The sequence below is a fragment of the Cryptomeria japonica genome, chromosome 2 (assembly GCF_030272615.1).
Source record: "Cryptomeria japonica chromosome 2, Sugi_1.0, whole genome shotgun sequence".
Classification (NCBI taxonomy): Eukaryota; Viridiplantae; Streptophyta; class Pinopsida; order Cupressales; family Cupressaceae; genus Cryptomeria; species Cryptomeria japonica.
In genome coordinates this window covers 111,101,306-111,129,056 of record NC_081406.1, presented here as the reverse complement: position 1 = coordinate 111,129,056, position 27,751 = coordinate 111,101,306, and the positions used below count along the sequence as shown (strand labels likewise).

Sequence of the window (27,751 nt, the reverse complement as noted above, 5' to 3'; positions counted from 1 at the left end):
AGAGGAAGATTTGTAAAAGGAGTGTTAATAATCTTTTCTTTCGTCAAAGTATCATCATGAACAAGAGAAGATTTAGGAGAGGAATTGTCATGGTTCATTATGGTATCATCTCTAAAAGGTAAATCTTGATAAAGAGGATTGCCCACCACATCAACTTCTTTTATCACAAAAGCTTCTTCATAAATAGGATTGATATAAGGTAAAGGTTCATAAAGCGCATTGTCATGCATGACAATATCCTTTTGAATTGTTGGAGATTTAGAGGATGATTTAGAGGGAAGAATGAAGTCATCAAGAGTTTCATCCATCACATCACTACTAAATGGCTTACGCAACATGTTTATTAACCTTTGGCGAAAGGATGGTTTAGAAGGCTTAGGATAAAGGAAACCATCAAGAGTGTCCTCAAGTTCCTCTCTACTATATACTTTTTCAAAAGGATAGTCATTATAAACAAATGGATTGTCAAAGGCATGATAATCTTGCAAAGAATAATTTGACATTTTCAAAAGAAATGCTAAATATTGTAAAGCATGCAAACACACAAAATGCATAAAACAAGTTTTTTTGTATTTTTTTTTTTCTTTTGTAAATTTTTTTAAATTATGAAAAATATGAAATAAAAATTGAAATTTAAAAGTTGAAATTTGAAATTTGGAACTTGCAAAATAATTGAATAATGCAAAATTTTAGAAAAATGATTATTCAATAAGCAAATTGATTGAAAGAGTAATGAGCAATAATGCAACCTCCTAAGAAATTGAATTGAAAATTAGGATTATGTAAAAATAACCTCTTAATTTAAAATTAAAATTATCCAAAAGAGATTGAATTTTAAAATTAGGGCCTTGTGAAAATAACCTTTTAATTTTAAAATTTAAAATTTTAATGTTGGAATTTGAGAATTGAAATAATCAATTTAAATCTAAAAATTAGGGCTCTTTCAATTAACCACTAAATTTTAAAATTTAAATTGTAAATTGTACACAGGAAATTTAAATTGAAAATTAGGGATTTGTAAAGAGAACCTCTTAATTTAAAAATTTAAAATTAAAATTAAATCTAGGATTGAAATTTGGGAATTGAGATATTCAATGCAAAATTGGGAAATGCACAATATTAATCTAAATTTAAAAATTAGGGTTTGTTTAATTAACCACTTAATTTTAAAATTTAAATTTGAAATTGAGATTTGATCCAATATTGCAATTTGAAATTTGAATTGAAATTAGCAACCGAATTTGAAGAGGGAAATTCAAAATTTAAACAATCCACAAGCTCAATTTTTTAAAATTTTAAAATTAGGGTTTTTGGAATTAACCACTTAATTTTAAAATTTAATTGACAATTTTTCTTGTAGATGAAAATTTAAATTTTGGAATTGAAGAACACTTAGATCTGAAATAATTAACCCAAATTAAGCAATTCACAAGCTCAATTTTGAATTTAAAAATTAGGGTTTTAGTGAAATTAACCTCTAAAGTTTTAAAATTTGGAAGGAAATCAAACTTGTAAATAAAAATTTGAATTTTAAATTACATACACTCAGATCTGAAAATAAAAATTAGAATTAATGGTATAAGGAATCAGGTTCACCAAAATGTAAAGTGAAAAATTTGGGGCTTAGCAAATTTGCCACTTGAAAGGGGAAAATCACTAAGCTCAATTTTCACTTGGGGAAACTTTACATTCAAAAGAGGGGTTGAATCTACTAGATCCAATCCTAAATGATGAAATAACTAAATACTAAGTATATTGGTTGAAATTGAAATGTGTTTGACCCTCTTTTGTAAGTTGAATAAGTTAAGTGTTGGAAATGAAGACAAAGTATGCAAAAACAACGAGCTATAGATTCGGGATTCAGTTATGCACCTAGATCTCCGAAATTGGGCAAAAGTTCCAAGGACCATTTGTCCAGACAGCAGCACCCTCCACTTGGTCCTCCAAACTTTTCATGCATCGAAAAGGGTTTTCATGTTTGCAAGTAGAGCTTAATTCCAAAAGTACACTTGTGCACCTGTTTCCTATACATAGAAAGAAGAAGAAGGGGTTGGGAATAGGGGTTTTCCTAGGTCAAACCCTAGTTTGGAATCAACCTTGAATGAAATACTGCAAATGCTTTCAATAAGTGATGGAAAGGTATACCTTCAGATTTGCAATAGATGATGATGCTTTGCTTCTTAGATGTAATCACATATGTTACATGAAATGGCATGAACATGGAAAAACCCTAACACACACACATGCTTGCAAATGAATGAAGAATATGCTGCCTTGAAAAATGATTGATGCTTGAATGTAGTCTCCTTGCCTTGCTCCACCTTGTCATGCTCTCACCTCATGATTGTGTGTTATGCCAAATGAGAGGGGTAGACCTCCTTATATACTTGCTTGTCGTCAATTTTTTAATTTTTCGACATAGGCTCGCATGGGGAAGTAATTTCCTCCTCGCATTTGAGATAGGGTGTAGGGGCCAAAATATGTCCTAATTAGGGAGGACCAAGGTGTGGCATCTTGGTCCTGTTGGAAACTAGGGTGTGGCACCCTGGTCCTTCCCTAATTTAGGCTAGTATCAAGAGCTATGCAAGGTGCAAGATGCAAACAATAAGGTTTAGTTGCATATGGGAGGCATAAATGGGTCTCGATCAAGCATGGGGATGAGACCGATAAGGTGAGGGCCCAAAATATGGTCAAAAATTGCAAAGGGTGTAATTTTAAGATGCTATAGTTAATAGACTGGAAAAAAAAAATGTGATAGGAACTAAATGGGTATTCTGGAACAAGTTGGATGAAGATGGAAAGGTTATAATAAATAAGGAAAGGTTGGTTTGCAAAGGATACATTCAATTTGAAGGCATTGACTTTGATGAGACTTATGCCTCAGTTGCTCAGATGGAAGCATTCCAGATGTTCCTGGTATTTGCCACATTTAAAGACGTCAAGGTTTATCAAAGGGATGCTAAATCAGTATTCTTGAATGGAGAATTGAAAGAAGAAGTTTACATTGAACAACCAGAAGGTTTTAGGTTGAGAGATGATCCAAATGCTATTTGCAGATTGAATAAGGCCTTGTATGGACTAAAACAAGCCCCTAGAGCCTGGTATGGAAGACTAGACAAGTATCTGACTGAACACGGATTTCAAAAAGGTTCGGTTGATAGCAATTTATACTTCAAGATTGATTTACTCTTCTATTTCAATCTTTCAAATAATTTCTTGGAGGGTTCCCTGCATGCTGAGTTGCATGATGGCTAAAATTCAAGTTATAGATATATCAGCAAATCAGTTAAGCAGCTATATTCCAGATACAATAGGAAATTGTCTAGCACTTGAATACCTGAATTTTTCTTTTAATAGACTCGAAGGTCCACTTCCAGAGTCTCTAAAGGAACTTCGAAATCTCCAAGGAAAATCTCCAAGGCTTAGATTTCTCTTCCAACAATTTGTCAGGAAGGATACCATTGAGTTTAGGAAATCTTACTACGCTTCAACATCTTAACTTGTCTATCAAAAAGTTGTCAGGAGAAGTCCCAAAAGATGGTGTCTTCAAAAAGATTAATGCAACATCATTTACTGCAAATCTTGGGCTATGTGGACCTTGGGTAATGTTGCCATGCACCCTGCTCTGCTCCCAAACATAAAAGTCTCAGGCATCTAAAAAGTATGTTGATACCCATTGGGACTGCAGTGTTTGTTATATGTTGTGTGGTCATGTTTTTATTGTGGAGATGGTATTGCAAGACACGGTCAATGACCTTCAAACCCTTTGAAGTGGGCCCTCAGAAAATTTCATTTCAAGAACTTCTCACAGCAACTGATGGGTTTAATGAGGCCAACTTATTAGGAGTTGGCAGCTTTGGAAAAGTGTTCAGAGAGGTTCTGAAAGATGGCACAATGGTTGCTATCAAAATCCTTAATATCCAGGATGAATATGCACGTAAAAGTTTTGATAGAGAGTGCAGTGTTTTAAGGAGAGTTCGGCATAGAAATCTTCTTAAAATCATAACCTCTTATTCAGATCCAGATAGGGAAGCCTTAATATTTCCTCTTGTGGAAAATGGCAGCCTGGACAAGTTTTTCTATCCTGCAGGTGAAGAAAGTTCTCAAGGCCAACTGTGTCGGTTGGATTTAATTCAAAGGCTCAGCATAGCGCTGGACGTTGCACAGGGCATGGAATACCTTCATCACGGATGTTTTGTGCAAGTCGTCCATTGTGATCTAAAGCCCAGTAATGTGCTTCTTGGCGAGGACATGACAGCCTATTTGATAGATTTTGGCATTTCAAGATTGTGCCTGCGGAACTCCATGGATTCATACACTTCTACACATAACTTGAAAGGATCCATTGGATACATTGCTCCAGGTTTAACTTCAAATTCCTAGTATAAAATTTTAATTTTCTTTCTAGCATTTCATGTGAAAAATAGTGAATGTGAAGTCTTATCATGAGTGTCTTGAATGCAGAATATGGAGTGAGTGGACATGTTACTACAAAAGGAGATGTTTACAGCTATGGAATAATGTTTTTGGAGATGATGACTGGGAAGAAGCCAACCAGCAGCATATTCGTAGAAGGAATGAACTTGCATAAATGGGTGAGCAGATGTTTTCCAAATACAATAGAAGAAGTGGTTGACAGAAATTTGCTTAGTGGTGACCTTAACAATGATGAAAATAAGGTATTGAATTGCCTCAGGCAACTCATCTGCTTGGGTTTGCTTTGAACAAAAGAATCCCTGAAAGAACGACCAAGTATGATTGACATTGTAAAAATATTGCATATTATCAAAGACATTTTTCTTGGAGCTACTTCATCTACAGCATTTCAGTTAGATAGATCAATTGTTCAATTTGTTTAAATTGTGGGAAGTAATTTTAACTAATTTTTAGGTTTTCTTTTTTCTTAAAATTTTTTGAAATCTGTAATGTAGGTGATATAGAATTTCAGTTATGGTAATTCTTATTAACATCGGTATCTTTAAGAAAGAAAATTTATTATTATTACTCTATAAATAGATTATACATAATCTAATTTTAATTTTAAAATATTGAAAATATAAAATTTATTTTTTCTTAAAATTACTGAAATAAAAAGCAGAACAAAGATATTCACATAATTTGTTTTTAATCATAATAGATAAAATTATTTAAATAGTTTTATCCATTTAACCATAAGAAATAGAACCGTTCAGGATATCGATTGTATACAAAGCAAGTTTAATCTATTGAAAGTATAAGAAATACAAATTTTCATTTGCCAAAATAAAAAGTTTGAAACCTTCAGATGAGAGAATTATTGACCGTCTCAAACATGTGGGAACGGCTAATCCCAACTACCATTGTAATTTTCTTTTTTGTTCAATTTCCAACTACTTTGTCCTCCTCTGCCTCAGATAGCGCTATTATTTCTGAAATGATTTATGTTTCAGATAGCGCTATTATATTATGTGCTGAAATAGGAGGTTTTTCTGTCCTTTTATAACAGCAGCAGTTCTGTTTTAGTGAAAATATGCATCTGTTTTTCTCATATGAAATTTTATTAGTATTATTTGTTATTTTTTTTGGTTTTATGTAATTTTTTAAGTCTAATGGAAAGAATTTTTGTTTATGTGGATCAATTGAATCTAATTTTAAATTATTTTTTATATATTTTTTTAATTTTTTTCTTATTTTTTATTGAAAATAAATAATGTAAATATTTTGTGATATCATGCCTATAAATAGATCAAATACAGTTCTATAAAATAATTTCCAATATATGATTAAAATGTGTAATTCAGGTGTGTGAAGCCCTAAGCATTTTCTTAGGTTCACGTGGTAGTAGATAAGAATAAACCCAAATATATAATCTTCAAATTCTAAGCTCCATGTTTTTCCACACATGTATATTTATTCCATGCATGTATTACATATATAAAAGATATCATGCCTATAAATAGATCAAATACAGTTCTATAAAATAATTTCCAATATATGATTGACATTGTTTTAGCTTGAATATAAGAATTTGTTTTATTATTTTCATAAATGAATAGAAAATGTAGATGACTAAAACAACATAAAACAAATCTATAAAAAACTAATAAAAAATAGTAAAGATGACCTTTTTCTATATCTTTAAAACAAAATAAAACTAATCTAAATATACAAAAAACAATATAAAAATAATAATAATTGAATTATGAAATAAATTACAATAGATTTGATTTTAAAAATAATAAATAATATAAAAAAATAAAAATTTTACTTTAAAACTTTGTAAATTAAAAAAATCATTATTTATGAATAAAAGGAAAACAAAAATAATATTGCAATTTGAAATTAAACTAAAATTTAAAGAATCTATTTATTTCTAAAAATATATATGTTTTATACACATTTAACATTAAAAAAGGTAGTTCTACAGAGTTCCACTAGTACATGCGCATGTAATCAATGCATATGATGTTGGTGGGGTCATGTAAAGACCATATTTTTAAGGTTTCTTAAATCTTAATCTATTCTTCATTGTAAATATTACTATTTTCTATCAAAATTAATTATTCTATCCTCTTCTTTCTAAAAAATAATTTAAATTAAATTAGATAGATTAATCTAATCAACTCAATAGATAAGGATGTGTAAACTATTAATAGCTAAAAAGGTAGATATTATAATAAATTAAAATTTTAAAAAATTTGTAAAGATGTATTTTAAGAAATTGTAAAGTATTATATCCACCAATGCCTTTGTTAGACACAATGCACCACTGAGAGGGGGAGGGGGTGAATCGCTGGTTCTCAAAAAATTTCCTTTTAGCTCTCCTTTATGAACAACACTGGTTTGTGAATCAAGCACAAAGAAGACTTGCCGGTTAGTAATGAGACTAACTCAAATACACACACACATAAAAGGAGACATCACCCAATATGGGAAAAACCTTGGTGAGCAATGTTGCTGGAGTCTACTGCTTCAATCCAACCTCACAGTAAAACACAATTACAAAGTTTAGGGCACCAACCCAAGGAGCACCAACCCCTGACTTTAGGGCACCAACCCAAGGAGCTACAATGCCTGACTTTAGGGCACCAACCCAAGGAGCTATAACCCCTAACAGATTTATGGGCTACAACCCAAAGGAGCACCAACCCCTACACTGAGATACAACTCAGTGTTCACAATGCAAGCTTCAAATACATAAGTTGTTGTCATGTTACAAGTGAATCTTGCAACCTTATCAAATATCTTACTCTGTCGGTGAAGTACCTTCTCTCCTTTACTGACTCACTCTTCTTCCTGCTCTGCACCTGCTGCTTGTCTGCTGGATCTGCACCTCACTCTTTGCACATCACCGGTATCACACTCTGCTAGTATAAGAACTACCGGTTCTTCTCTCCAACTGGTTGAAAGCTTCAACCAGGTTCAGTCTCCCTCTCTTTTAGATGCTTGTTAAGAACTCGGCTGACCTTGTCTTTACTTGTAGAAGTCTACCACTTCGCAACAACACAATATTCTCTCTATTCAGTAGCAACAAACAATCTCTTTGGCCTCTTTACTTATAACCTAGATTTCTCACCAAAAGCCAATTCAAAATCTAGGTGGTTAGGGTTTCCTCACCATCCTTGAGGGAAATCAAATCCAATTAGATCTTGCACGATCTGATCTTTCTGACATATGAATGCATATCTCCACCATAGTCGCATCTCCTTGATCACACCTTTTCTTTTCTGGCAATTCTCTTTTTACCCTCATAGGTAATCCTTCAATCAATCACTAAAGATGTGTCAGGTTGTTTCCTTCATCCCCTTGATCTTCTCAATTTCTCTTAGCTGGCTCGTAGTTGTCTTCCTAACCTAGAGGCTCAAACCCCTGCAATAACTGTGACATGTCCCATGATTTGGGTGAGACCTTTCATTAAGGCTGACCAACCCTACATAAATCTTGTCGATGTACATTCTATCTTTATCCAAATGCGGGTTTTCCATGTTGACTCCATGTCGACTATCTACCAACTTGGCACTTCAAGTTGGTCCAAGTAGGATCACCGGCCAACCACCTTATCGGTTCCTTCCTCTACCGGTTTGTTAGGGTGACAAACACTTCAAACTTCCTCTAACTCTTCTCAAAAAGACTACAATTTCATCTGGTGGGAGTCCTGCTATTCTCCAACCTCACAGCATACTGGTTCATTCTTCTCTTCTAGTGTTGAAGTGATTCAGATAACATTATGCCTCTTCATCACAAGCAATCGATCACAACACTTCTCCATCTCATTACAGAAGTCAGGCACTACCTTGTGATCTTTCTTACCTTTACCGATGTTCTACAACACAAGGTGATATCCAAGATATCACACCCTGTACTCCCTCATAACATTGTTGCACATACATCTCTTCTACTGGTGATCATCCCATACCGGTTGACATCAATCACAATACAATGCCAGCAATCTCCCCCTTTGGCATTTATGTCAACACTTGTAGTATCTGACATACTACTGAATTCTTCTCCCCCTTTGACACAATGACAAAGGGCACTGTCAGGATATTTTTTCTCTTTGTATCCATCGGTCATTGACAGAATACTTTTTCCCCCTTTATCTTCATTAGATGTAACACTATCTTTGATACCACTTGTTATCTTATCATCAATTGTTACATCTTCTCAAGTCACAACACTTGAGGCAGGGAACATAACCATCAACTGACACCAATTGTTGATGTGTCAGTGAATACTACTCACTTGCCAGTCAACCAGCAACACCTCTGAAATTTCCATCTCCTGCAATTTGAGCAGTCAGTATCCTTGCAAGTTCAAGCAAGTCGGATCTTCATTACGAGACTCTTCATGATGGGCACTTGAACTCTCCTCGAGTCATACATCTCAGGTCCACATCTCCAGTTAGGTACAATACCAGAACTCCATTCTTCACCATCTACCAGTTGAGTTGTGCATGTGTGATCATCAGATGATCCTTCAACTATATAGTATTCACCACAACTTATGACATGATCCTGGACTTACACAATGTTAGATACCAATGTTAACATTATGCCAAAAAACAAAAATGGTTAGCCCAAAAGCATGCAAACCTGCATGATCAACTACGGGGCAAACATATGTCATTTAGGGCATTTCCAATACCACCTAAGACATAAACTCCTTATTTCATGCTACCGAGGTTACGCAATTCACTTCCAACTTCATTGTCAAAAATACCCTGCAGGTACTTGTTAGCAGTCATACCGGTAACACCCTACACATACCAGTTAATACTTGATATCAATTGTTAACCTTTACTCATTGAATCATGTAGTGGTGATCCATCACTGATCTGTAGGTGTGTAGTCAAGGAGACACCTACACACTCTTGTTATCTTCTTCCTTTATGCCAGTAACAACATGGTCTTCCTGTTGCCTTTATTACTGAGGGGTTGAATGATAAATTAGATGCGTTATCCCCCCTAAGATCCTGCATCTCCTTTAGTCCTTAGGAAATATCACTTGTGCATTGAATGCACAGTGTCGATCCTTGGTCTTCTACCTCCATATCTGCCTGGTCTCACTTTTCTTCCCCTTTTCAGTCTAGGGAGCAGATCTTTCCTTCTTCTATTGAAGGGTCTTTTCTTTTTCTAGTCTCTGCATTACAACCAGAAATAGTGCTGTAGTAGCACACAACATCCATCCCAACTTTACGTTTGGGAAATCTCTTTTCATACCGGTTTGACCATCTTCTCGTGTTCATGCTGCTTTAACTAGCAATAGGAACTGGTGGACCTCTTACTCCTGCAGGGACATATCTCCTTTGGTTCCATGCAAGTCTCTGCCTTCCATATGCTCTGTATCCATTTTTTTGTAGAGCATAGTTGTTATATCGGCCTCCATATGACTATAGGTTCCTCTTCCTGTATTCAAACATTCTATGGCCAAGACAATTGCAGTTATGACAAACAACATTTGCATAATTGGGAGAGGGAATATGCATGTATCTACTCTTGGATACATTTTGTTGATGTGCATGTTGTTTATGAGATCTTATATTGTTCTTTCTAGGTATCTTTCCACATTCCTCTACTCTATGGCCATAAGAATTACCTACAAAACAGTAACCGGTAAAAGATGGCATATGAATTATAAATTTATTTTGCCATGCATGAGAGGATTTTTCTAGTTTTGCATCCCCATCTTTTCTTTTTCGAGAATGGACCCTTGGTTGTCCATTCTAAGCAACTCTTCTATCTAATCTCTTCTCCTTCTCCCATACTTGATTTCCCCTATGAGTAGTAGCCTTTCTTTTCCCTCTACCGGTGGAGGGTCTCCTTTGCCGCTTCCTCATATTTCTGCTTTCTATGAGGTTTTCTTCTCCCATCTTCCCCTTCCCTTTGGGATCAGTATGAAGATACCTTCTTGTAGTGTTGATATTCACTTTTGTCTACAAGTCCACAATGGTTGTGGTCAGGGCAACCTTCTTTCAAGGAGCACATCTAACTGGAAAGCTCTTCCCTTTGTTTTCTTCAAGAAGCCACTAAAGTTTTTCTTCCTTTATCTCTAGCTGAGAGGCTAGATCTTCACACCGGCATACCTTGGTGTCTTTTGCCTGAGTCTTCAACTCTGAGATGCATTTCTTTGATTCTTCAAGGCATTTGACTAACCAATTTTGTTCCACAATAGCATCTTTCTTGAATAGCTTGTATTCTCTTTTAACTCTACTGAGTTCTTCAAGTGTATTTACAAGTTCTCCTTCAAGGTCAACTTCTCCTGCTTCTTCATCATCTGAGGGATCTTGATGGCCATATCTATCTTCCATATCTTCCTCTTCATCATCATCACTGCTCAGCTTATCTTGTTGAGGAGAGGTGGTTGCCCAACCACTTTTAGATTCTTGGACCACAAGAAGTTGAGCACCATCTTCTTCATAGTTGTGGCTGCTAGAAGATCTATCTTCCTCATCCAGATAAATATGAGATGTATTTCTCATATTTCCTTCAAATGCAGGATCTACTGTTGAGGGTTCATTTCCATAGAACTTCTTCAATGCTTCTTATAAGCTCTTTGTTGTCTTACACCTGTCCACCCGTGAAGAGACATCACCGGTGAGTGCACTGAAAATAGCCTTCATGTCTTTTTTATTGCATTGGTTTCTTCTTTCTTCTATGCATCCAGTAGAAAAACTAATCTTTCTAGGGAGACCATCAACTACTGACATCCATACATCGAACCCTAAACAAGATAAGAAAACTTATATTCTACAACTCCAAATAGAAAAGTTTGAACCATCAAATACTGGAGCAGAAATAGGTGCTAAACAAACCATTGTGTCCGTAGGTCGAAATCTACCCAAGTTGGAGAACACTCTTCTAACTGGGAACTTGGCTCTGATACCAATTGTTAGACACAATGCACCACTGAGAGGGGGAGGGGGTGAATCAGTGGTTCTCAAAACTTTTCCTTTTAGCTCTCCTTTGTGAACAACACTAGTTTGTGAATCAAGCACAAATAAGACTTGTTGGTTAGTAATAAGACTAACTCAAATACATATACACACAAAAGGAGACATCACATAACACCAACATATAGGAGGAAAACATAATATGGGAATAACCTCGGTGAGCAATGTTGTTGGAGTCTATTTCTCCAATCCAACCTCACAGTAAAACACAGTTACAAAGTTTAGGGCACCAACCCAAGGAGCACCAACCCTTGACTTTAGGACACCAACCCAAGGAGATACAACCCCTAACAAATTTATGGGCTACAACCCAAAGGAGAACCAACCCCTCCACCGAGGTACAACCGAGTGTTCACAATGCAAACTTCAAATACATAAGTTGTTGTCATGTTACAAGTGAATCGTGCAACCTTATCAAATATCTTACTCTGTCGGTGAAGTGCCTTCTCTCCTTTACCGACTCACTCTTCTTCCTGCTTTGTACCTGCTACTTCTCTGTTGGACCTACACCTCACTCTCTACACATCACTGGTATCACACTCTGTTGGTATAAGAACTACCGGTTCTTCTCTCCAACCAGTTGAATGCTTTAACCTGGTTCACTCTCCCTCTCTTTTAGATGCTTGTTAAGCACTCAACTGATCTTGTCTTTACTTGTAGAAGTCTACCACTTCGCAACAACACAATATTCTCTCTATTCAGCAGCAACAAACAATCTCTTTGGCCTCTTTACTTATAGCCCAGATTTCCCGGCAAAAGCCAATTCAAAATCTAGGCGGTTAGGGTTTCCTCACCATCCTTGAGGAAAATCAAATCCAATCAGATCTTTCTAACATCTAAATGCATATCTCTGCCATAGTCGCATCTCCTCGATCATGCCTTTCTTTTCTTGGGATTTTCTTTTTACCCTCATAGGTAATCCTTCGATCAATCACTAAAGATCTGTCAGGTTGTTTCCTTCATCACCTCGATCTTCTCAATTTCTCTTAGCTGGCTTGTAGTTGTCTTCCTAACCTCGAGCCTCAAACCCCTGCAATAACTCTGCGACATATCCTATGACTTGGGTGACCTTTCATTAAGGCTGACCAACCCTGCAACAACCATGTCGACGTACATTCTATCTTTATCCAAACATGGGTTTTCCATGTCGACTATCTGCCACCTTGGTAGTTCAAGTCGGTCCAAGTAGGATCACCGACCAACCACCTTACCGGTTCCTTCCTCTACCGGTTTGTTAGGGTGACAAACACTTCAAACTTACTCTGACTCTTCTCAAGAAGACTGCAACTTCATCTGGTGGGAGTCCTACTGTTTTCCAACCTCGCAGCATACCGGTTCATTCTTCTCTTCCAGTGTTGAAGTGATTCAGATAACATTTTGCCTCTTCATCACAGGCAACCGCTCACAACACTTCTCCATCTCATTACACAAGTCAGGCACTAACTTGTGATCTTTCTTATCTTTACCAATGTTCTGCAACATAAAGTGATATCCAAGATATCACACCCTGTACTCCCTCATAACAGTGTTGCACATAAATCTCTTCTACTAGTGATCATCCCATACCGGTTGACATCAATGACAACACAATGCCAACAACCTTTGCATATAAATTTTATTAAATAAAATATCAAAATTAATATATTTTGAAGAGAAAAAAGACATTTATTTGAAGAGAAAAAACATATTTATAGAATTAAAAATGGAATCTACCAAATAAAAAAATCTTTAATTTTTTTTCTTAAATCTATAACACACATTTAATTGTATTTTATAGTTTTTTATTGAATTGTAATTTAAAATTCGTACTTAAGGAATATTTGATGAAAGTTATTTCTTTTACTCAAAATATTTGCCTATTCTTAGCTCATACTTTTAAAACCCCTATGTATTCTTACACCCAATGAAATTTGATAAAGAATTATTCAACTCCTTAAAACAAAAGGAAGAAAGGATGATCAATATGTGAAAAGAACATTACATAAAGACTGTTCATAATTACTAAAAATTGAAAGAAGATATGATTTTCATAAAATTTATATATAAAAAATTAATATTAATTGTAAACATTTAATCAAAATATTAAAATTAATATTTAACATTAATATTATTTTTAATTAAAATTAAATATATTTTTTAATTCATTTAATTTCAAACATATTTAAAAAAAATGTATAATCCAATTTATATTTAACCAATCAATTCAATTTAAAATAAATTCAAAGTTCAAATAAATTTCACACATTTTGTACAACATAAACATCAAGCACTCATATCTTTGACAAAATTGTAATTTGAATTTACATTAGCGAAAAACCAAGCCATTGATTGCATTGCACAAGAAGATGAACAAAACCTCTTTCTTCAAATTTACTCATGGCCCTAATTCGAAAAAAATCTATAAACCCTATAAATTTTTTTGAAACAAATCTATAAACCCTATAAAATTTCAGAAAGGATTCTAATTATGAAATTCCTCTGCTAAGCATCATCAATCCGTTCTGGAAAAAGACCTGTTCTGGAAAAATACTAGAAATGCAAATTTCAAATAAATTCCACATGTTCAGTACAACATAAACATCAAGCACTCATTCCTTGGACAAAATTTTAATTTTAATTCACATTAACAAAAAACCAATCCATTAATTGTATTGCACAAGAAAGAAACAAAACCTTTCCCTTCAAATTTACTCATGGTCCTAACTCAAAACAGATCTATAAACCATATAAAATTTTAGAAAGGATTCTAAAAGCATAAATTAAAAACCAAAAACTTACTTACCTTTGAAGGAATCTAAGCTTGCAACGCTGGGTGAGCTCCAACAAGAGGCTAGAAAGGAGGATTCAAAACAAGCTCACCTTGCAAAGAATAATAGATAACAGAAAAGCCTAGCACAATGCCACAACAGTGCAGATTAATGGTATTAAACTATTGGACATCAACCCAAACCGAACCCTAAAAGCTAAAAGCACTTCCAACCTCCAAACCAAAGAGACTGACAAGAAAATAACAAACCCAAAAGAGGTCAAAACTAACCAAAATAAAACAAAAACAACAGTAACACACTTCATGACAACAAAGTGACAGATCACACAAAACCCTAGCACTACACCACAACCCTACAGACTAAGGGCATTAAACTGTTGGACGTCAACCAACACTGAACAAATTGACAGGGAGATTAGCAAACAAAAATGAGGAAAACTAACCGCAATAAAAAAAACACACTCACCTTGCATAGAATAACAGATAACAGAAAACACTAGCAGAATGACACAACCCTGCAGATTAATGGCATTAAACTATTCGACGTCAACCAACACCGAACCCTAAAAGCTAAAAGCAATCCCAACTTGCAAATGGAAGACAATGCAGGAAATTAACAAACCAAAAAGAGCTCAAAACTAAGAAGAATAAAACAAATGAGCCTTACCTTGCAAAGAATGGCAGATGACGTGAAAACCCTAAGAAGTCCTTGGCAAAATTCAAGGAGATGACAGTTCACGGTTAACCCTAACTTGCAAAGCAAAACAATTGATGAAATGAAGACAACGAGAAAATTAGGGTTAGGTGGTGAGTATACCTTTCTTTTGGTGATCACAAAGAGTTTGAGATTCGTACCGACCAACGAAGACAAATCCAACTATGCTACGCTCACCGCCAACACATCACCACCGTCAGGATCACAAATAGTTCGAGATTCGTGTCGATCGACAGAGACAAACCCAAGTATGCTCGCCACCAATACGCCACCAGTCCTGGGAAAATAACCATCGACCATCGGAAACTTAACCGACCGGAATGTATTACACTTTGGCAGGAAAAAGCCCACACTAAAATCCTATCAGCTTAATTAAAGGTCATTGGCCACAAAAAAAACCCTCTTGTTTATAAAAATCAAAAAACTGTTGGTGTAAATAATTATTCATCATGGATGTTATTACACCTTACTTAAGTTTACTTAGGAAATGCATTTCATAGTAGTTTGGGTATGAGACACTTGGGTGTTTGTGCCACATTGGGATAGTGTGTGTAGGAGAATATCCACCTTTTATGGTGTGATCTTGTTGTTACACTCCACATTTAGTGGGTGATCCACCTCATGTGGAATATTATATTGTTTCTCCTACCTACCCTTGTTTCTTATTGAGCCACATGTCATGTTTGTGTGCTCACATATCCATATAGCCTTGCCTATATAAGCAGGCTCATATTCATTGTATGAAGCACTTGATGATCTAGTTGATCAGTATTTTCATCTTGATAGAATACGGTTTATTCCTATCAATATTTTGTCTCTCTATTGTATTTTTCATTAAGCCCTTGATCTTGGCAAAATATCACAAAAAACAAAAACCTTTTCTCATGTGCCATTAAACATACACTTTTAAAATGAAAAATATCGTGCCATGTGCCATTAAACATATAAATCTATATTTTAAAAAGAAAGAGTATTTCAATCTTCTTATTATGAGCAGAGTGACAGGAGAATGAAATTATTATTAAATGAGTTTATATATACAATTAATTTAACTCTATAATAACAAATACGAAATCCTGTAGAGTTAATCATATCTTCTAGTAGATGGTGGAACAGTAAAAATGAATGGTCAAGATGATTTCAATAATCTTGTTAAGTTAAGAAGCAATTTCAATTAGGGGAAGAGCACCAGTAGTTGAGCACCCTAACTTCGCCCTTCTCAAAATCCTACGTGGAAATTTCAAATCACTCCCAATTTTTTACAATAGCTTACTTGGCAAGTCCCTTACTTATAACTAAGCTTTCAGTGCCACATCATCAAGTATGGTGCCACATCAGCATGCTTTTTGCCAAGGTGCCCAAAACAACCCCCCCAAAAAAGTGAGACCAATAGGTGTGCAAAAGAAACCCAATAGTTGTGCAGCTGATGTGACATCACCTGATTGGTTACTTTTTACAATATTAGTACATCTCCTAACAACAATTGGTACATTTCTTAAGGACTATTGGTGCATTTCCTAACAAAAATTGATATTTTATGTTTCAAACAATAGGTTTTATTTGTTCAATTTTTGGAACAAAAGGTATCAACAACCCTCACAACAATTGATACATGCTCAACTACTGGTGCTCTTCTCCTATAGATCTTTTCTTTGAGGTTGTCCATTTCATATAAGGGAATACCTTCGGCATAATTAATAATCAAATAACTTAATGCTAATAGATTTTCACAATCCATGAAATTTATACTTCACTGCTTCTGGCTTTGATTGTATGAGAGGTTTTTCCATCAATGTTTCGGATCATACTCCGTGATCCATCATCAAGATGAGATAGAGATCGAAAGGAGTAAAAATGAAACGTTGATGAAAAAAACTCTCACACAATCAAAGCCAGAAGCAATGCAATATAAATCAAATAACTATCAAATATTATAATTAAACATTATATTAAAATATGTTTAATTGTATTAAAATATAATGATAATTTTTGTATTTGGAGAAAAGAAATGTAAAATATTATTCTCAACTTTTAATGATTTAATGGACACAAATAAATAAATTGTTGAATCCAAGCCAAACTTTTATCATTTCAACAATATTAAAAAACATGAAAGGAATATATTAAAATATTATTAATAAATATAATAATAATTAAATATATTATTATAATTAAACATTGTATTAAAATATAATAATAATTTTTTAATTTTAATAAAAGAAATGTAAAATATCATTATCAATTTAGTGTCTACTGGTATTATTTAATTGGGTTTTTTTTTTTGGATTCTTTAAGTAGATGCTCACCCCTGATTTTTGAACTAGGGGAAAGGACCCAGTAGTTGTGCACCCTAACTTCGTGTTTCTCAAAATCTTATGTGGAAATTTCAAATTACTTCGATTTTTTTACAGTAGTTTACTTGGCAAGTCCCCTGCTTATAACTAAGGTTTCAGGGCCACATCATCAAATATGATGCCACATCAGCATGCTTTTTGCCAAGATGTCCAAAACAGCCCCAAAAAATAGTGAGACCAATAGGTGTGCAAAAGGGCCCCAATACTTGTGCAGCTGATGTGGCATCACATGATTGGTTACTTTTCACAACAAATGGTATATTTCATTCAATTATTGGTACTTGTCATACAACTATTGGTGCAATGTTACACAAAGGTTGGACATTAAATTAGCAAATATAAGAGTATTAAATCAACAACTTTTGGAACGCACTCATCTAGTGAATCCTTTCCCCTATGATAATTTTAGTTTTTATCTAAACAAAACTTTTCCCTACAAATCTCCACCTTTTAATATTTCCATTTAAGGGACACAAATAAGTAGGTTTATTTTTTTAAAGACAAAAAAATTGTTGGATCCGAGCCGAGCTTTTATCATTTCAACAATATTAAAAAATGCGAAAAGCATATATTAAATAAATGGTAGTGGAACGTGTCATAATGTCGGTCAATTTAATAACGTATTCTAGCGTTTCACTATTGTACGCACAGTCCATCCGAATGTTTCGGAAAACGCGTGAACCGACAAAATATTCAACTCGCATTAACTGTACAGAAAATTAAAATATTGAACTGAGAGTAACTGAGCGAAAAAATCTCGGGTAAGTTTGCAGACACATTTAATATTTCAAGTGGTCCATTACTTTTAATAATAGTTGAAGCGCTTTGAAATTGTCAGTCCGCTATTAATATCTCACACTTAGGGGAAGAGCACCAGTAATCATCATAGCTAACTTCGTTCACTCACAGATCCTAAACGGTACATCGGATTTTGATTTTTTTTTTTAGTTGTCTTCGTATGCGACTTAACTGCTTATAGCTATTGATCTGGCTTTGGGTAGTAACAATGCACACTGTCGAATCAGTTATGCGCACAAAGGTCAAAAAGTGCACATTTCAAAGTGTCCCCTGATACCTAACTAAAGATGTTCCAGTACCCGTCAACTCAAAATCACTAGTACTTGTTGACAAATGTCCCAATAGTGGTGCACAAATGATCCAATAGTGGTACACAAATGGGACAAATGTTCCGATAGTTGTGCACAAATGGGCCAATTAATTACAAAAAATGATCAGCTATTGGTACAAAACAAATTTATTAATGGTGTTTTCACTATGACAGCTATTGGGGGGTCAAAATGACAATAAGGTGACGGTTATTGGAACTATGTTATCTATTGGTACTCTTCCCCTATTCCATGACACCAGGTAGTTAGGGGGAGCGATTGTCGTTAAGTTAATTTAGTGTACTCATAGATTCTAAGGCAGGGGTCTTATGGAGGTGGAAGCTTCTATTTTTAAGGAAGAATGAAATTTCTTTTTTATGAAGATAGAAGTTTATGGTGAATAAAATTTTATTTTTTTTAAAGAAAAGGTAATCTTGTGAAGAATTTTTTTTACTATCTAATTATTTGAAATATTTTTAAAAAAAAATAGGAGCACTTACTTTTTAGATCTGTATATTTTTTTAAAATATAGGAGCACCTACTTTTTAGAATTTTTTTTACTATCTAATTATTTGAAATTATTTGTAGTATTTCTTGCAAATTAAAATTATAAGCAAATAAAAAGAAGATGAAAAAAAATGGTAAACCCAAATATAATAAGTAGCTGCTGCTTATTTCTAAGCTTATTTTCAATTTTTACAGCCGCATGAGAACATGGGTTTTGACAACGTCAGTCTTGGGACTAATTTTCTAATGGAATTTGTTTTATTTTCCCACTTCTGTTTGACTGTTGTGTTGATTTGTACCATGAATGCCTGACTTATTTATGAAAACGCGTCCTACAATTCCGTAGCCACCGGGAATACGCATTTCTGTAGCCATCAATTGTACCCAATAACAAGTTATTTATATGTCTCGTGCTTCATGGCACTGGCACTTCCGAACTAAGTTGTATGTGTTTTGTTAAGTAGTGTTATAGGATTTTGAGCTGCACAATGACCGCTCCATTTTTACTCATTATACTTTTAAATGCTACCATTCCTTGCCCTGTTGAGTCATCGCGTTCTTTACTACATCCTCACACAAGCAATGCTACCGATGAGCAGGCTCTCTTGGCATTCAAGTCCGCAATTGCCTATGATCAATTCAATTCATTCACAACATGGACTTCCAACGTCTCATTCTGCAACTGGAAAGGTGTCACCTGTTCTCTCCGCAGGCAAAGGGTCGTCTCTCTCAATCTCTCCACAGTTGGTTTGGTAGGTACCATCTCTCCTTTCCTCGGCAATCTCTCATTTCTTAGGATTCTTGACCTCAGTACTAATTACCTTCGTGGTCATATTCCCTATCAGTTAGGAAGCCTCCCTCGCTTTCAGTTTTTGGCCTTATACACAAATCAGTTGGAAGGTTCAATTCCAGCGACTCTTGGTGCCTGCTACAGTATAACCATTATCTCTCTTATGGAAAACCATTTGACTGGAGGGATTCCTTCAGTTCTGGGATTTCTCCCAAAATTATCATTCCTTCAGCTTGCCCGAAATAATTTGACAGGTAGCATTCCCAACACCTTGGGGAACATATCCTCTTTGAACTATTTAGATTTGTCCGAGAACAATTTTGAGGGGTATATTCCTTGGGAACTGGGCATGCTTTCTCAACTCAGTTTGTTGGGTTTGAGTATCAATTATCTTACCGGAGGAATTCCTTCCTCCTTGTCAAATTGCACTTCTCTGCAGGAAATTGACGTCACTGGAAACTACTTATCTGGAGAGATTCCAACGAAGTTGTTCTCTAGTACTATCCACTTGAGAGGATTGTATATGACTGACAACAATTTCAGCGGCAGGATTCCCGTCACTCTCTTCAATTGTTCGCAACTTCAAACGATCAGCTTAGCCGATAACCGGCTGAGTGGAATAGTGCCCTCAGAGTTGGGAAAGTTGCGTAGCCTTACGCGCCTCTATTTGTGGGGTAATCAGTTTACTAGTGGTAGCACCACAAGCTTACCCTTTCTCACTGCTCTTATTAATTGTTCTCTTCTTAGAGAAATAGAGTGTGCAAGTAATCATTTCACAGGATTCATACCCTCATCTGTGGGACAGCTTTCTACAAATCTAGAAATTTTTTACTTAGATCACAACAGAATAACGGGAAAAATTCCTTGGCAGATTGGAAACCTCACCAATTTAACTCTACTAGCTTTAGCTGAAAATCTTTTGACAGGTGCGATTCCTTCTGCAATCGGTAGGCTCCAAAGGTTAGAAAGACTCTACTTGGGTTTAAATAATTTACAAGGAACCATCCCAATGGAGATTGGTCGGCTAGAGAACCTAGGTCTTCTAGCTCTTGAGTACAATAATATTTCTGGAAATATTCCGGACTCCCTTGCCCACCTCCAGCAGATAAGATATCTTTTCCTTGCAGGCAACGAGTTAACAGGGACTATTCCTTCAAGTTTAGGTGAATGCAGAAAGTTGGAAGCACTTGATCTCTCATTCAACAAGCTCCGAGGACATATACCTTCGCAGGTGGCAGGAATTTCAAATTTGCTTTCATTTTTCAACCTTTCAAATAATTTGTTGGAGGGCCCCCTCCCTGCAGAACTCAGCAAGATGGATAAAGTTCAAATTATAGATGTTTCAGCAAATCATTTAAAAGGCTATATTCCAAATACAATAGGAAATTGTCTAGCACTTGAATACCTGAATTTTTCTTTTAATAAATTCGAAGGTTCAATTCCTACTTCTGTAGGGAAACTTCAAGATCTCAAAGGCTTAGATTTCTCGTCCAACAATTTGTCTGGAAGGATACCATTGACTTTGGTAAAGCTTAAAGCGCTTCAGCATCTTAACTTATCTATAAACAAGTTGTCAGGGGAAGTCCCAAAAGATGGTGTTTTCAAAAAGCTTAATGCAACATCATTTACTACAAATCTTGGCCTTTGTGGACCTTGGGTAATGTTGCCACCATGCCCTTGTCCCAAACATAAAAGTCCCAGGCATCTGAAAAGTGTCTTCATACCCATTGGTACTGGAGTGTTTGTTATATGTTGTGTAGTCATGTTTTTCTTGTGGAGATGCTATTGCAAGACACGGTCTAAGATCTTGAAACCCTTTGACGTGGGCCCTCAGAAAGTTTCATTTCAAGAACTTCTCACCGCTACTGATGGATTTAATGGAGCCAACTTGTTAGGAGTTGGTAGCTTTGGAAAAGTGTTCAGAGGGGCTCTGAAAGATGGCACAATGGTTGCTATCAAACTTCTTAATATCCTGGATGAAAATGCACGGAAAAGTTTTGATAGAGAGTGCAATGTTTTAAGGAGAGTCCGACATAGAAATCTTCTTAAAATCATAACCTCTTATTCAGATCCAGATGTGAAAGCCTTAATTTTTCCTCTTGTGGCAAATGGCAGCCTAGACAAGTTTTTATATCCTGCAGGCGAAGAAAGTTCTCAAGGTCAACTGTGTCGCTTGGATTTGATTCAGAGGCTGGGCATAGCGTTGGACGTTGCACAAGGCATGGAGTACCTTCATCACCGATGCTTTGTGCAAGTCATCCATTGTGATCTAAAGCCCAGCAATGTGCTTCTTGGCGAGGACATGACAGCCTATTTGATAGATTTTGGCATTTCAAGATTGTGTCTCGGTAACTCCATGGATTCATACACTTCTACACATACCCTGAAAGGATCCATTGGATACATTGCTCCAGGTTTAAATTCAATTTGCTAATTATATACAATTTTAATTTTTTTTATGGCATTTGTTTTGAAAAATAGTGAATGTGAAGACTTATCATGAGTGTCTTGAATGCAGAATATGGAGTGAGTGGACATGTTACTACAAAAGGAGATGTTTACAGCTATGGAATAATGTTATTAGAGATGATGACTGGAAAGAAGCCAACCAGCAGCATATTCATAGAAGGAATGAACTTGCATAAGTGGGTGAGCAGATGTTTTCCGAATACAATAGATGAAGTGATTGATAGATATTTGATGAGTGCTGAGCTGAACAATGATGAAAATAAGGTATTGAATTGCCTCAGGGAACTTATCTGTGTGGGTTTGCTTTGTTCAAAAGAATCTCCAGAAGAACGGCCAAGCATGATTGACGTTGTAAAAATATTGCATATTATCAGAGACAGTTTTCTTGGAGTTGCTTCAAGAACAACATTTCAGATAGAGTTATCATCGTTGCTAAATAGCAGAAATGTTGGTGGCAATGATGATTATAGCCAAAGTTCCTCATTCTGAAAAGAAACATAAAATAGTTTGAATAGTTGGTTTTGTGTTTGCATGGGTCAAGCCTTCTCTGAGGGAAATTTTCGTTCAGAATTTTATCATTCAACATTATTGTAGATTTTCCAGTGTAAAATGATTGGCAAGTGGTTATTTATTGGCTCTCATAATTTTATCAAACCGATAATATGTAGCAGAGCTCTCAAAATATTTATTTTTATTCACATTTGTTGGAGTCTAATCTCACCTACGCCATCCACATGCTCCGTATGCACAAATGTTTACAGAATTAGCAGGACTTACATCTACTCCAACCTGTCCACCGTACCATCTATAGTCTTAAAACATTATTTTATATGCAAAATTTTGGAAGTTTCCAGCTACCTCTGCCCATTCTAGAAACATCTAAGACCTGCATTAAAAGAAGCATTTTGTTATCATTTTGGAGATAATAAAAAGAAGAATGAAAATATGGTCTGATAATTAAAAATTTGTCTTGTGTGCTGCTCTGTTTCTCTCCATGCTCTGTTTTTGTGTTTTGTTTTGGTCTATTTCATTTCTATCAGTGGTATCAGAGCCAAAGGCTTACAGTTTCCTGGAGAGGCAGAAAAGCCCAAGGGTAAGAATGTAATGTGCAAGATTCCAATCACAAGCTGTGCAAGAGCCTAAAAGTTGGAAGAATCCTTAGGACTTTTAATGTTGACAACATTGAGGTCTTTTTTGGGTTCGTTAATCTAGAGCAGCAGTTAGTTAAAAATGTGCAGCTGTTAGTTATTTTATGAGTGCTGCTATTTCATTTGTAGACTTTTAAATGCCATATCTAAGTGTTTAAAAGAGTGATTTCAGAAAACTCTTGTATTGAAGACGTTGTAGCTGTCAAGATTAGAGATCATAAATCTATTGATGCAGTTAGCTAAAGAGCTCGAAGACCCAGAAGTGGTGAGGTGAATGCTAAAAGAATCTGGTGCAAGGATTGATCTATTGGTTCTGTAGAACAGATCGCATATTGTATTAAGTGTGCCACTGTGCATAGTGGAAACCGCCGCTGAATGGTATTGGTGAAAGTCAAGCAGCCAATCCAAGCTGAAGGAAGACCCAAGAAAAAGAGGAGTTGAGGTTCCTCATGAGGCCACCGTAGTTGGTCAAGGTCAATATAAGGCTAAATGAAAGAGAAGAATTCTTGAAGAAAAAAATGTCATATTATATTTTTTGAAAATATTGCAACCAAGAGGTGAGATGAGTTGCAGAAGTTTGAGGAAAAGGAGGCCATAAAGGAGGCCATAGCAGTTAAAAAGGCTGTCAAAAGGAGAAGACTCTAGCAGACTGGAAGTGTAAGTTGTTGGGTAAAGATTGTGAAGGTATACAGAGTTGTTTAAAGAAAGAAATTTGCAGCAGCAGAAACATAGTCAAGTGTCAGGGTAAGGTAAGTTTATTCTTATTTTTTTGTTTCAATAGGTAAAGTGGACAGAGTAAAGAAAGAGAAAACAAATGATTTAAAAGAAGAATTGAAGGAATGTAAGGAGAAAATTTCAGAAATGATATTTCTTTTAAAAGAGAAGCAAATGGAAAAATGTGAACTGTTAGATGAAAATTATAATCTTGAAAAAGAATTGAATGAAGTTAAAGATAAAAATAAGGAATTAGAAGAGAAATTACAGTTATTTGATGATGTCAAAAGGAAGTTTGATGATTTGAAAGAAATGTCAAAAAGGTTAGAAGAAGAAAACAGTTTACAAAAAAGGGAAATTTTAAATCTGAAACAAGAGAATGAATGTTTGAAGTTAAAACCACTAGTTAGTGATGCTTCATGTGACACAGAAGATTTGTGTTCATCATTTGGTGAAAGTGATTTAGTTGAAACTGTTTGTGATAAAGAAAGTAAGAAAGAAAATGAGAATGTGTTTGCAAATTATGTTAGTTGTGATGATAAGAATATTGTTTTAAAGATCATGAAGAAAATGGGTTATAAAGGTCAAGGATTGGGAAAACAAGAACAAGGAATTAGAGAGCCTATTGAGCCTATAATGAGGCCAAAGTATGAAGGTCTTGGATATGTCACAGGAAAAGAAAATGATGCTACTAGTTCAAACAAAACAGCCCATAAAAGGCATTGTATAAAGTGTTTTCATTGCAATAGAGAAGGACACACAAAAGAAATGTGTTGGGACTTACATCCATGTAAAATTTGTGGTTTAAGAAATCATTCTGAAAAAATGTGTTGGAAGAAAGAATCAATACGAGGTTGTATAAAAATGGATTGTGGATGGACTTATGGACCTAGTTGGCAAAAGCTCACAGGTATGTTCAAAAGATTGTACAAATGTTCATATGTGAAGAACAATAGAAGTAATGAAAGCTTTGAATATCTAAAAGGGATTAAAAATGTTTCTAGCAAAAAGAAACCATTGTCTAGGAAGGTAACTACTGATTGTATGATGTTTTGAAGACTTCAAACCAAAGAAATTGAGAGACTACAACAGCAGTTGAAGAAAATTGGAGGACAAGAAAGAAAGAGAAGTTCATGAAAGAAATCAGAAAATCAGAGGAGGCTATCAGTTAAAGAGAAGACATTGTGAATGCTGAAAATTGCAGCAGCTGTAGCAACAGCAAGTTAGCAAGAAAACCAAGGCAGAGATCACAGACAAAAAGGGAAGATAGTTGAAGAAAGCTGGAAAGAACAAAAGAATGGATAGAATATTGGTAGTTGAGATTAAGGGGGAGTGTTGGAGTCTAATCTCACCTACCCCATCCACATGCTCCGTATGCACAAATGTTTACAGAATTAGCAGGACTTACATCTACTCCAACCTGTCCACCGTACCATCTATAGTCTTAAAACATTATTTTATATGCAAAATTTTGGAAGTTTCCAGCTACCTCTGCCCATTCTAGAAACATCTAAGACCTCCATTAAAAGAGGCATTTTGTAATCATTTTGGAGATAAAAAAAGGAAGAATGAAAATATGATCTGATAATTAAAAATTTGTCTTCCTTGTGTGCTGCTCTGTTTCTCTCCATGCTCTGTTTTTGTGTTTTGTTTTGGTCTATTTCATTTCTATCAACATTGGCAAGTTGTCAATTATTCCCTATCACCACAACAGGGAACTTACAGAGAAAGGTTTCTGTTTTTTCAATGTGGAGAAATATTTGATAGGCTTCAAAATATTAATTCTCTATAGAGCAAATTTTAACTAATGTTTTGCAGATTAATAGTTTAGTCTGTTAAAAGAGTAGGAAGTAATTATTATGAAGTTTGCATTCTGTTCGGAATTTTCTTTTCGTTGAAATATTTAATGAAGATAATAAGGAATTTAATGGTAATTTTTACTAAAATCAAGTGGATTTATGAAAGTAAATTTTATTATTAATAAGTAATTTTTATTTTTATTTTTTCATCTTTCATATACCAGGTTTGTATTCTGTTGTGAATTTTCTTTTGGTTGAAATATTTAATAAAAATAATAAATAATTTCATGGTAATCTCTATTAAAATCAAGTGGATTTACGAAAGTAAATTTTATTAGTAATATTTTTGAATTATTAAAATAAAACAAAAATAAAAACTATAATAGAATTTTATCTAATTAATTGTGGTAAATTAAAATACTAATTTAAGATTTATTTTTTAAAAAGTATTAATATAGTTTTGTACATTTAATTATAATAAATAAAATAGAACTTGTAAAGTAGAAAAGATTGCTTAAAAGCTATTATTATTTATTGTTATAGAGGCACAAATTTTAGAGTATAATGGAAGATATATGTGTACTTTTTCAAAGAACGTATTAGTGTAGTTTTTGTATAGTTTTGTACATTTAAGTGTGTTTCTTTAAAAAAAAAAAATTAGTACAGTTTCCTATAGTTTGTACATTTAATTATAAGAGAAAGTAGATCTTAGCTTGCAAAATAGAAAAGAACACTTAAAAGAGGGATATACTATTCTCCATACAAAATTAGACTATTCTCCATACAAAATAGCACTTGATCAAAACCATAAAATCTACAAATGACAATTGATTTTTACTTTCTTAATTTGTCTTCTCAATGCAGTTTTTCAGTAAAAAAATCTACTGAAAAAAAATTATCTTATGAGAATTTAATTTTTTATTATATAAGTATTAAATATAAATCTTAGGATAGGGTGATTTATGGCTAATTGGACCTTCCTTAGTGGTATGGCATATCTGGAAAGAAAGGAATAGGAGAATTTTCAAGGAGGCATCATTGTCACAAGTCAAGCTTGTAGAAAAGATTAAAGCTGCAATAGAAGAAGTAATAAATGGAAAGAAAATAATAAGCAGTCCTAAAATATATACTAATTGGGATGCACAAATGGAGAAGAGATGGGCCTCTAAGAGGTTGGTCAAAATTGAACTTTGACGGTGCCAGTAAGGTGAATCTAGGGGAATCAGGTTTAGGTGCCATAATCTGTGATGAGCAGGGCAATATCCTTCATGGGCTGTTTGGGGGAATTGGAGTCGCCATGAACAATGAAGCAAGGATTCATGCATTAGAAGCAAGACTCCATCTTTGTATTAGGTAGGGACTCTCTCGAATCATAATTGAGGGTGACTCACCGATTAGATGGGATCAGTCGGTCAAGATTTCATAAGTGGAAGCTTAATAAATGGGTTCCCATGATAAAAGAGCATCTAAGAATAATTGAGAGCTATGAGATTGGGCATGTCTAGAGAGAAGGGAATCAGGTGGTCGATTACCTTGCAAACATCAGAGTTGGAGGAAATGATGACCCTGTTTACTTTTGCTAGGCATCTGCTCCAAAGGATATCAAAGGACAATTCTTGAAGGACAGTTAAAGATATCCTCGACAGGGGATCGGGTAGCATGCTTGCGAATTTTTGACCCTACCAGCTTGCCGACACATTGTGGTGGCACCTTGATAAACACTGGTGAAGTACGAGATTGAAAAATCAAGCAGAAAAATAGGCTCTTTGGCGGTTGGATCACATGGCCCTGGAGTAGTCCATCATGATGCCTAGAATTAGCCACCACATCGGTAATGGTATAATGCAGAATGGGAGATCCTATCAGGATATGGATAGGACATAATTGATGGATATTTCAAATCACGGTCATATATGTCGATCCCCCCGATGAAGGCAAGCTATGAAAGTGCGAG

At 34.9% G+C, this 27,751-nt stretch overlaps 2 protein-coding genes across 2 annotated transcripts; both read left to right on the top strand.

The window, feature by feature from the left end:
* Positions 1-3,750: 3,750 nt before the first annotated feature.
* Positions 3,751-4,940, top strand: LOC131859409 (putative leucine-rich repeat receptor-like serine/threonine-protein kinase At2g24130). Its single transcript, XM_059213113.1, has 3 exons — positions 3,751-4,363; positions 4,465-4,679; positions 4,932-4,940. The coding sequence occupies exons 1-3, from the start codon at positions 3,751-3,753 to the stop codon at positions 4,938-4,940; spliced, it is 837 nt and encodes a 278-aa protein (XP_059069096.1).
* Positions 4,941-19,331: 14,391 nt separating this feature from the next.
* On the top strand, positions 19,332-23,028 carry LOC131873690 (putative receptor-like protein kinase At3g47110). The gene is made up of 2 exons (XM_059216873.1): positions 19,332-22,081; positions 22,186-23,028. The coding sequence occupies exons 1-2, from the start codon at positions 19,366-19,368 to the stop codon at positions 22,623-22,625; spliced, it is 3,156 nt and encodes a 1,051-aa protein (XP_059072856.1). The 5' UTR covers positions 19,332-19,365; the 3' UTR covers positions 22,626-23,028.
* The last annotated feature ends 4,723 nt before the right edge of the window (positions 23,029-27,751 follow it).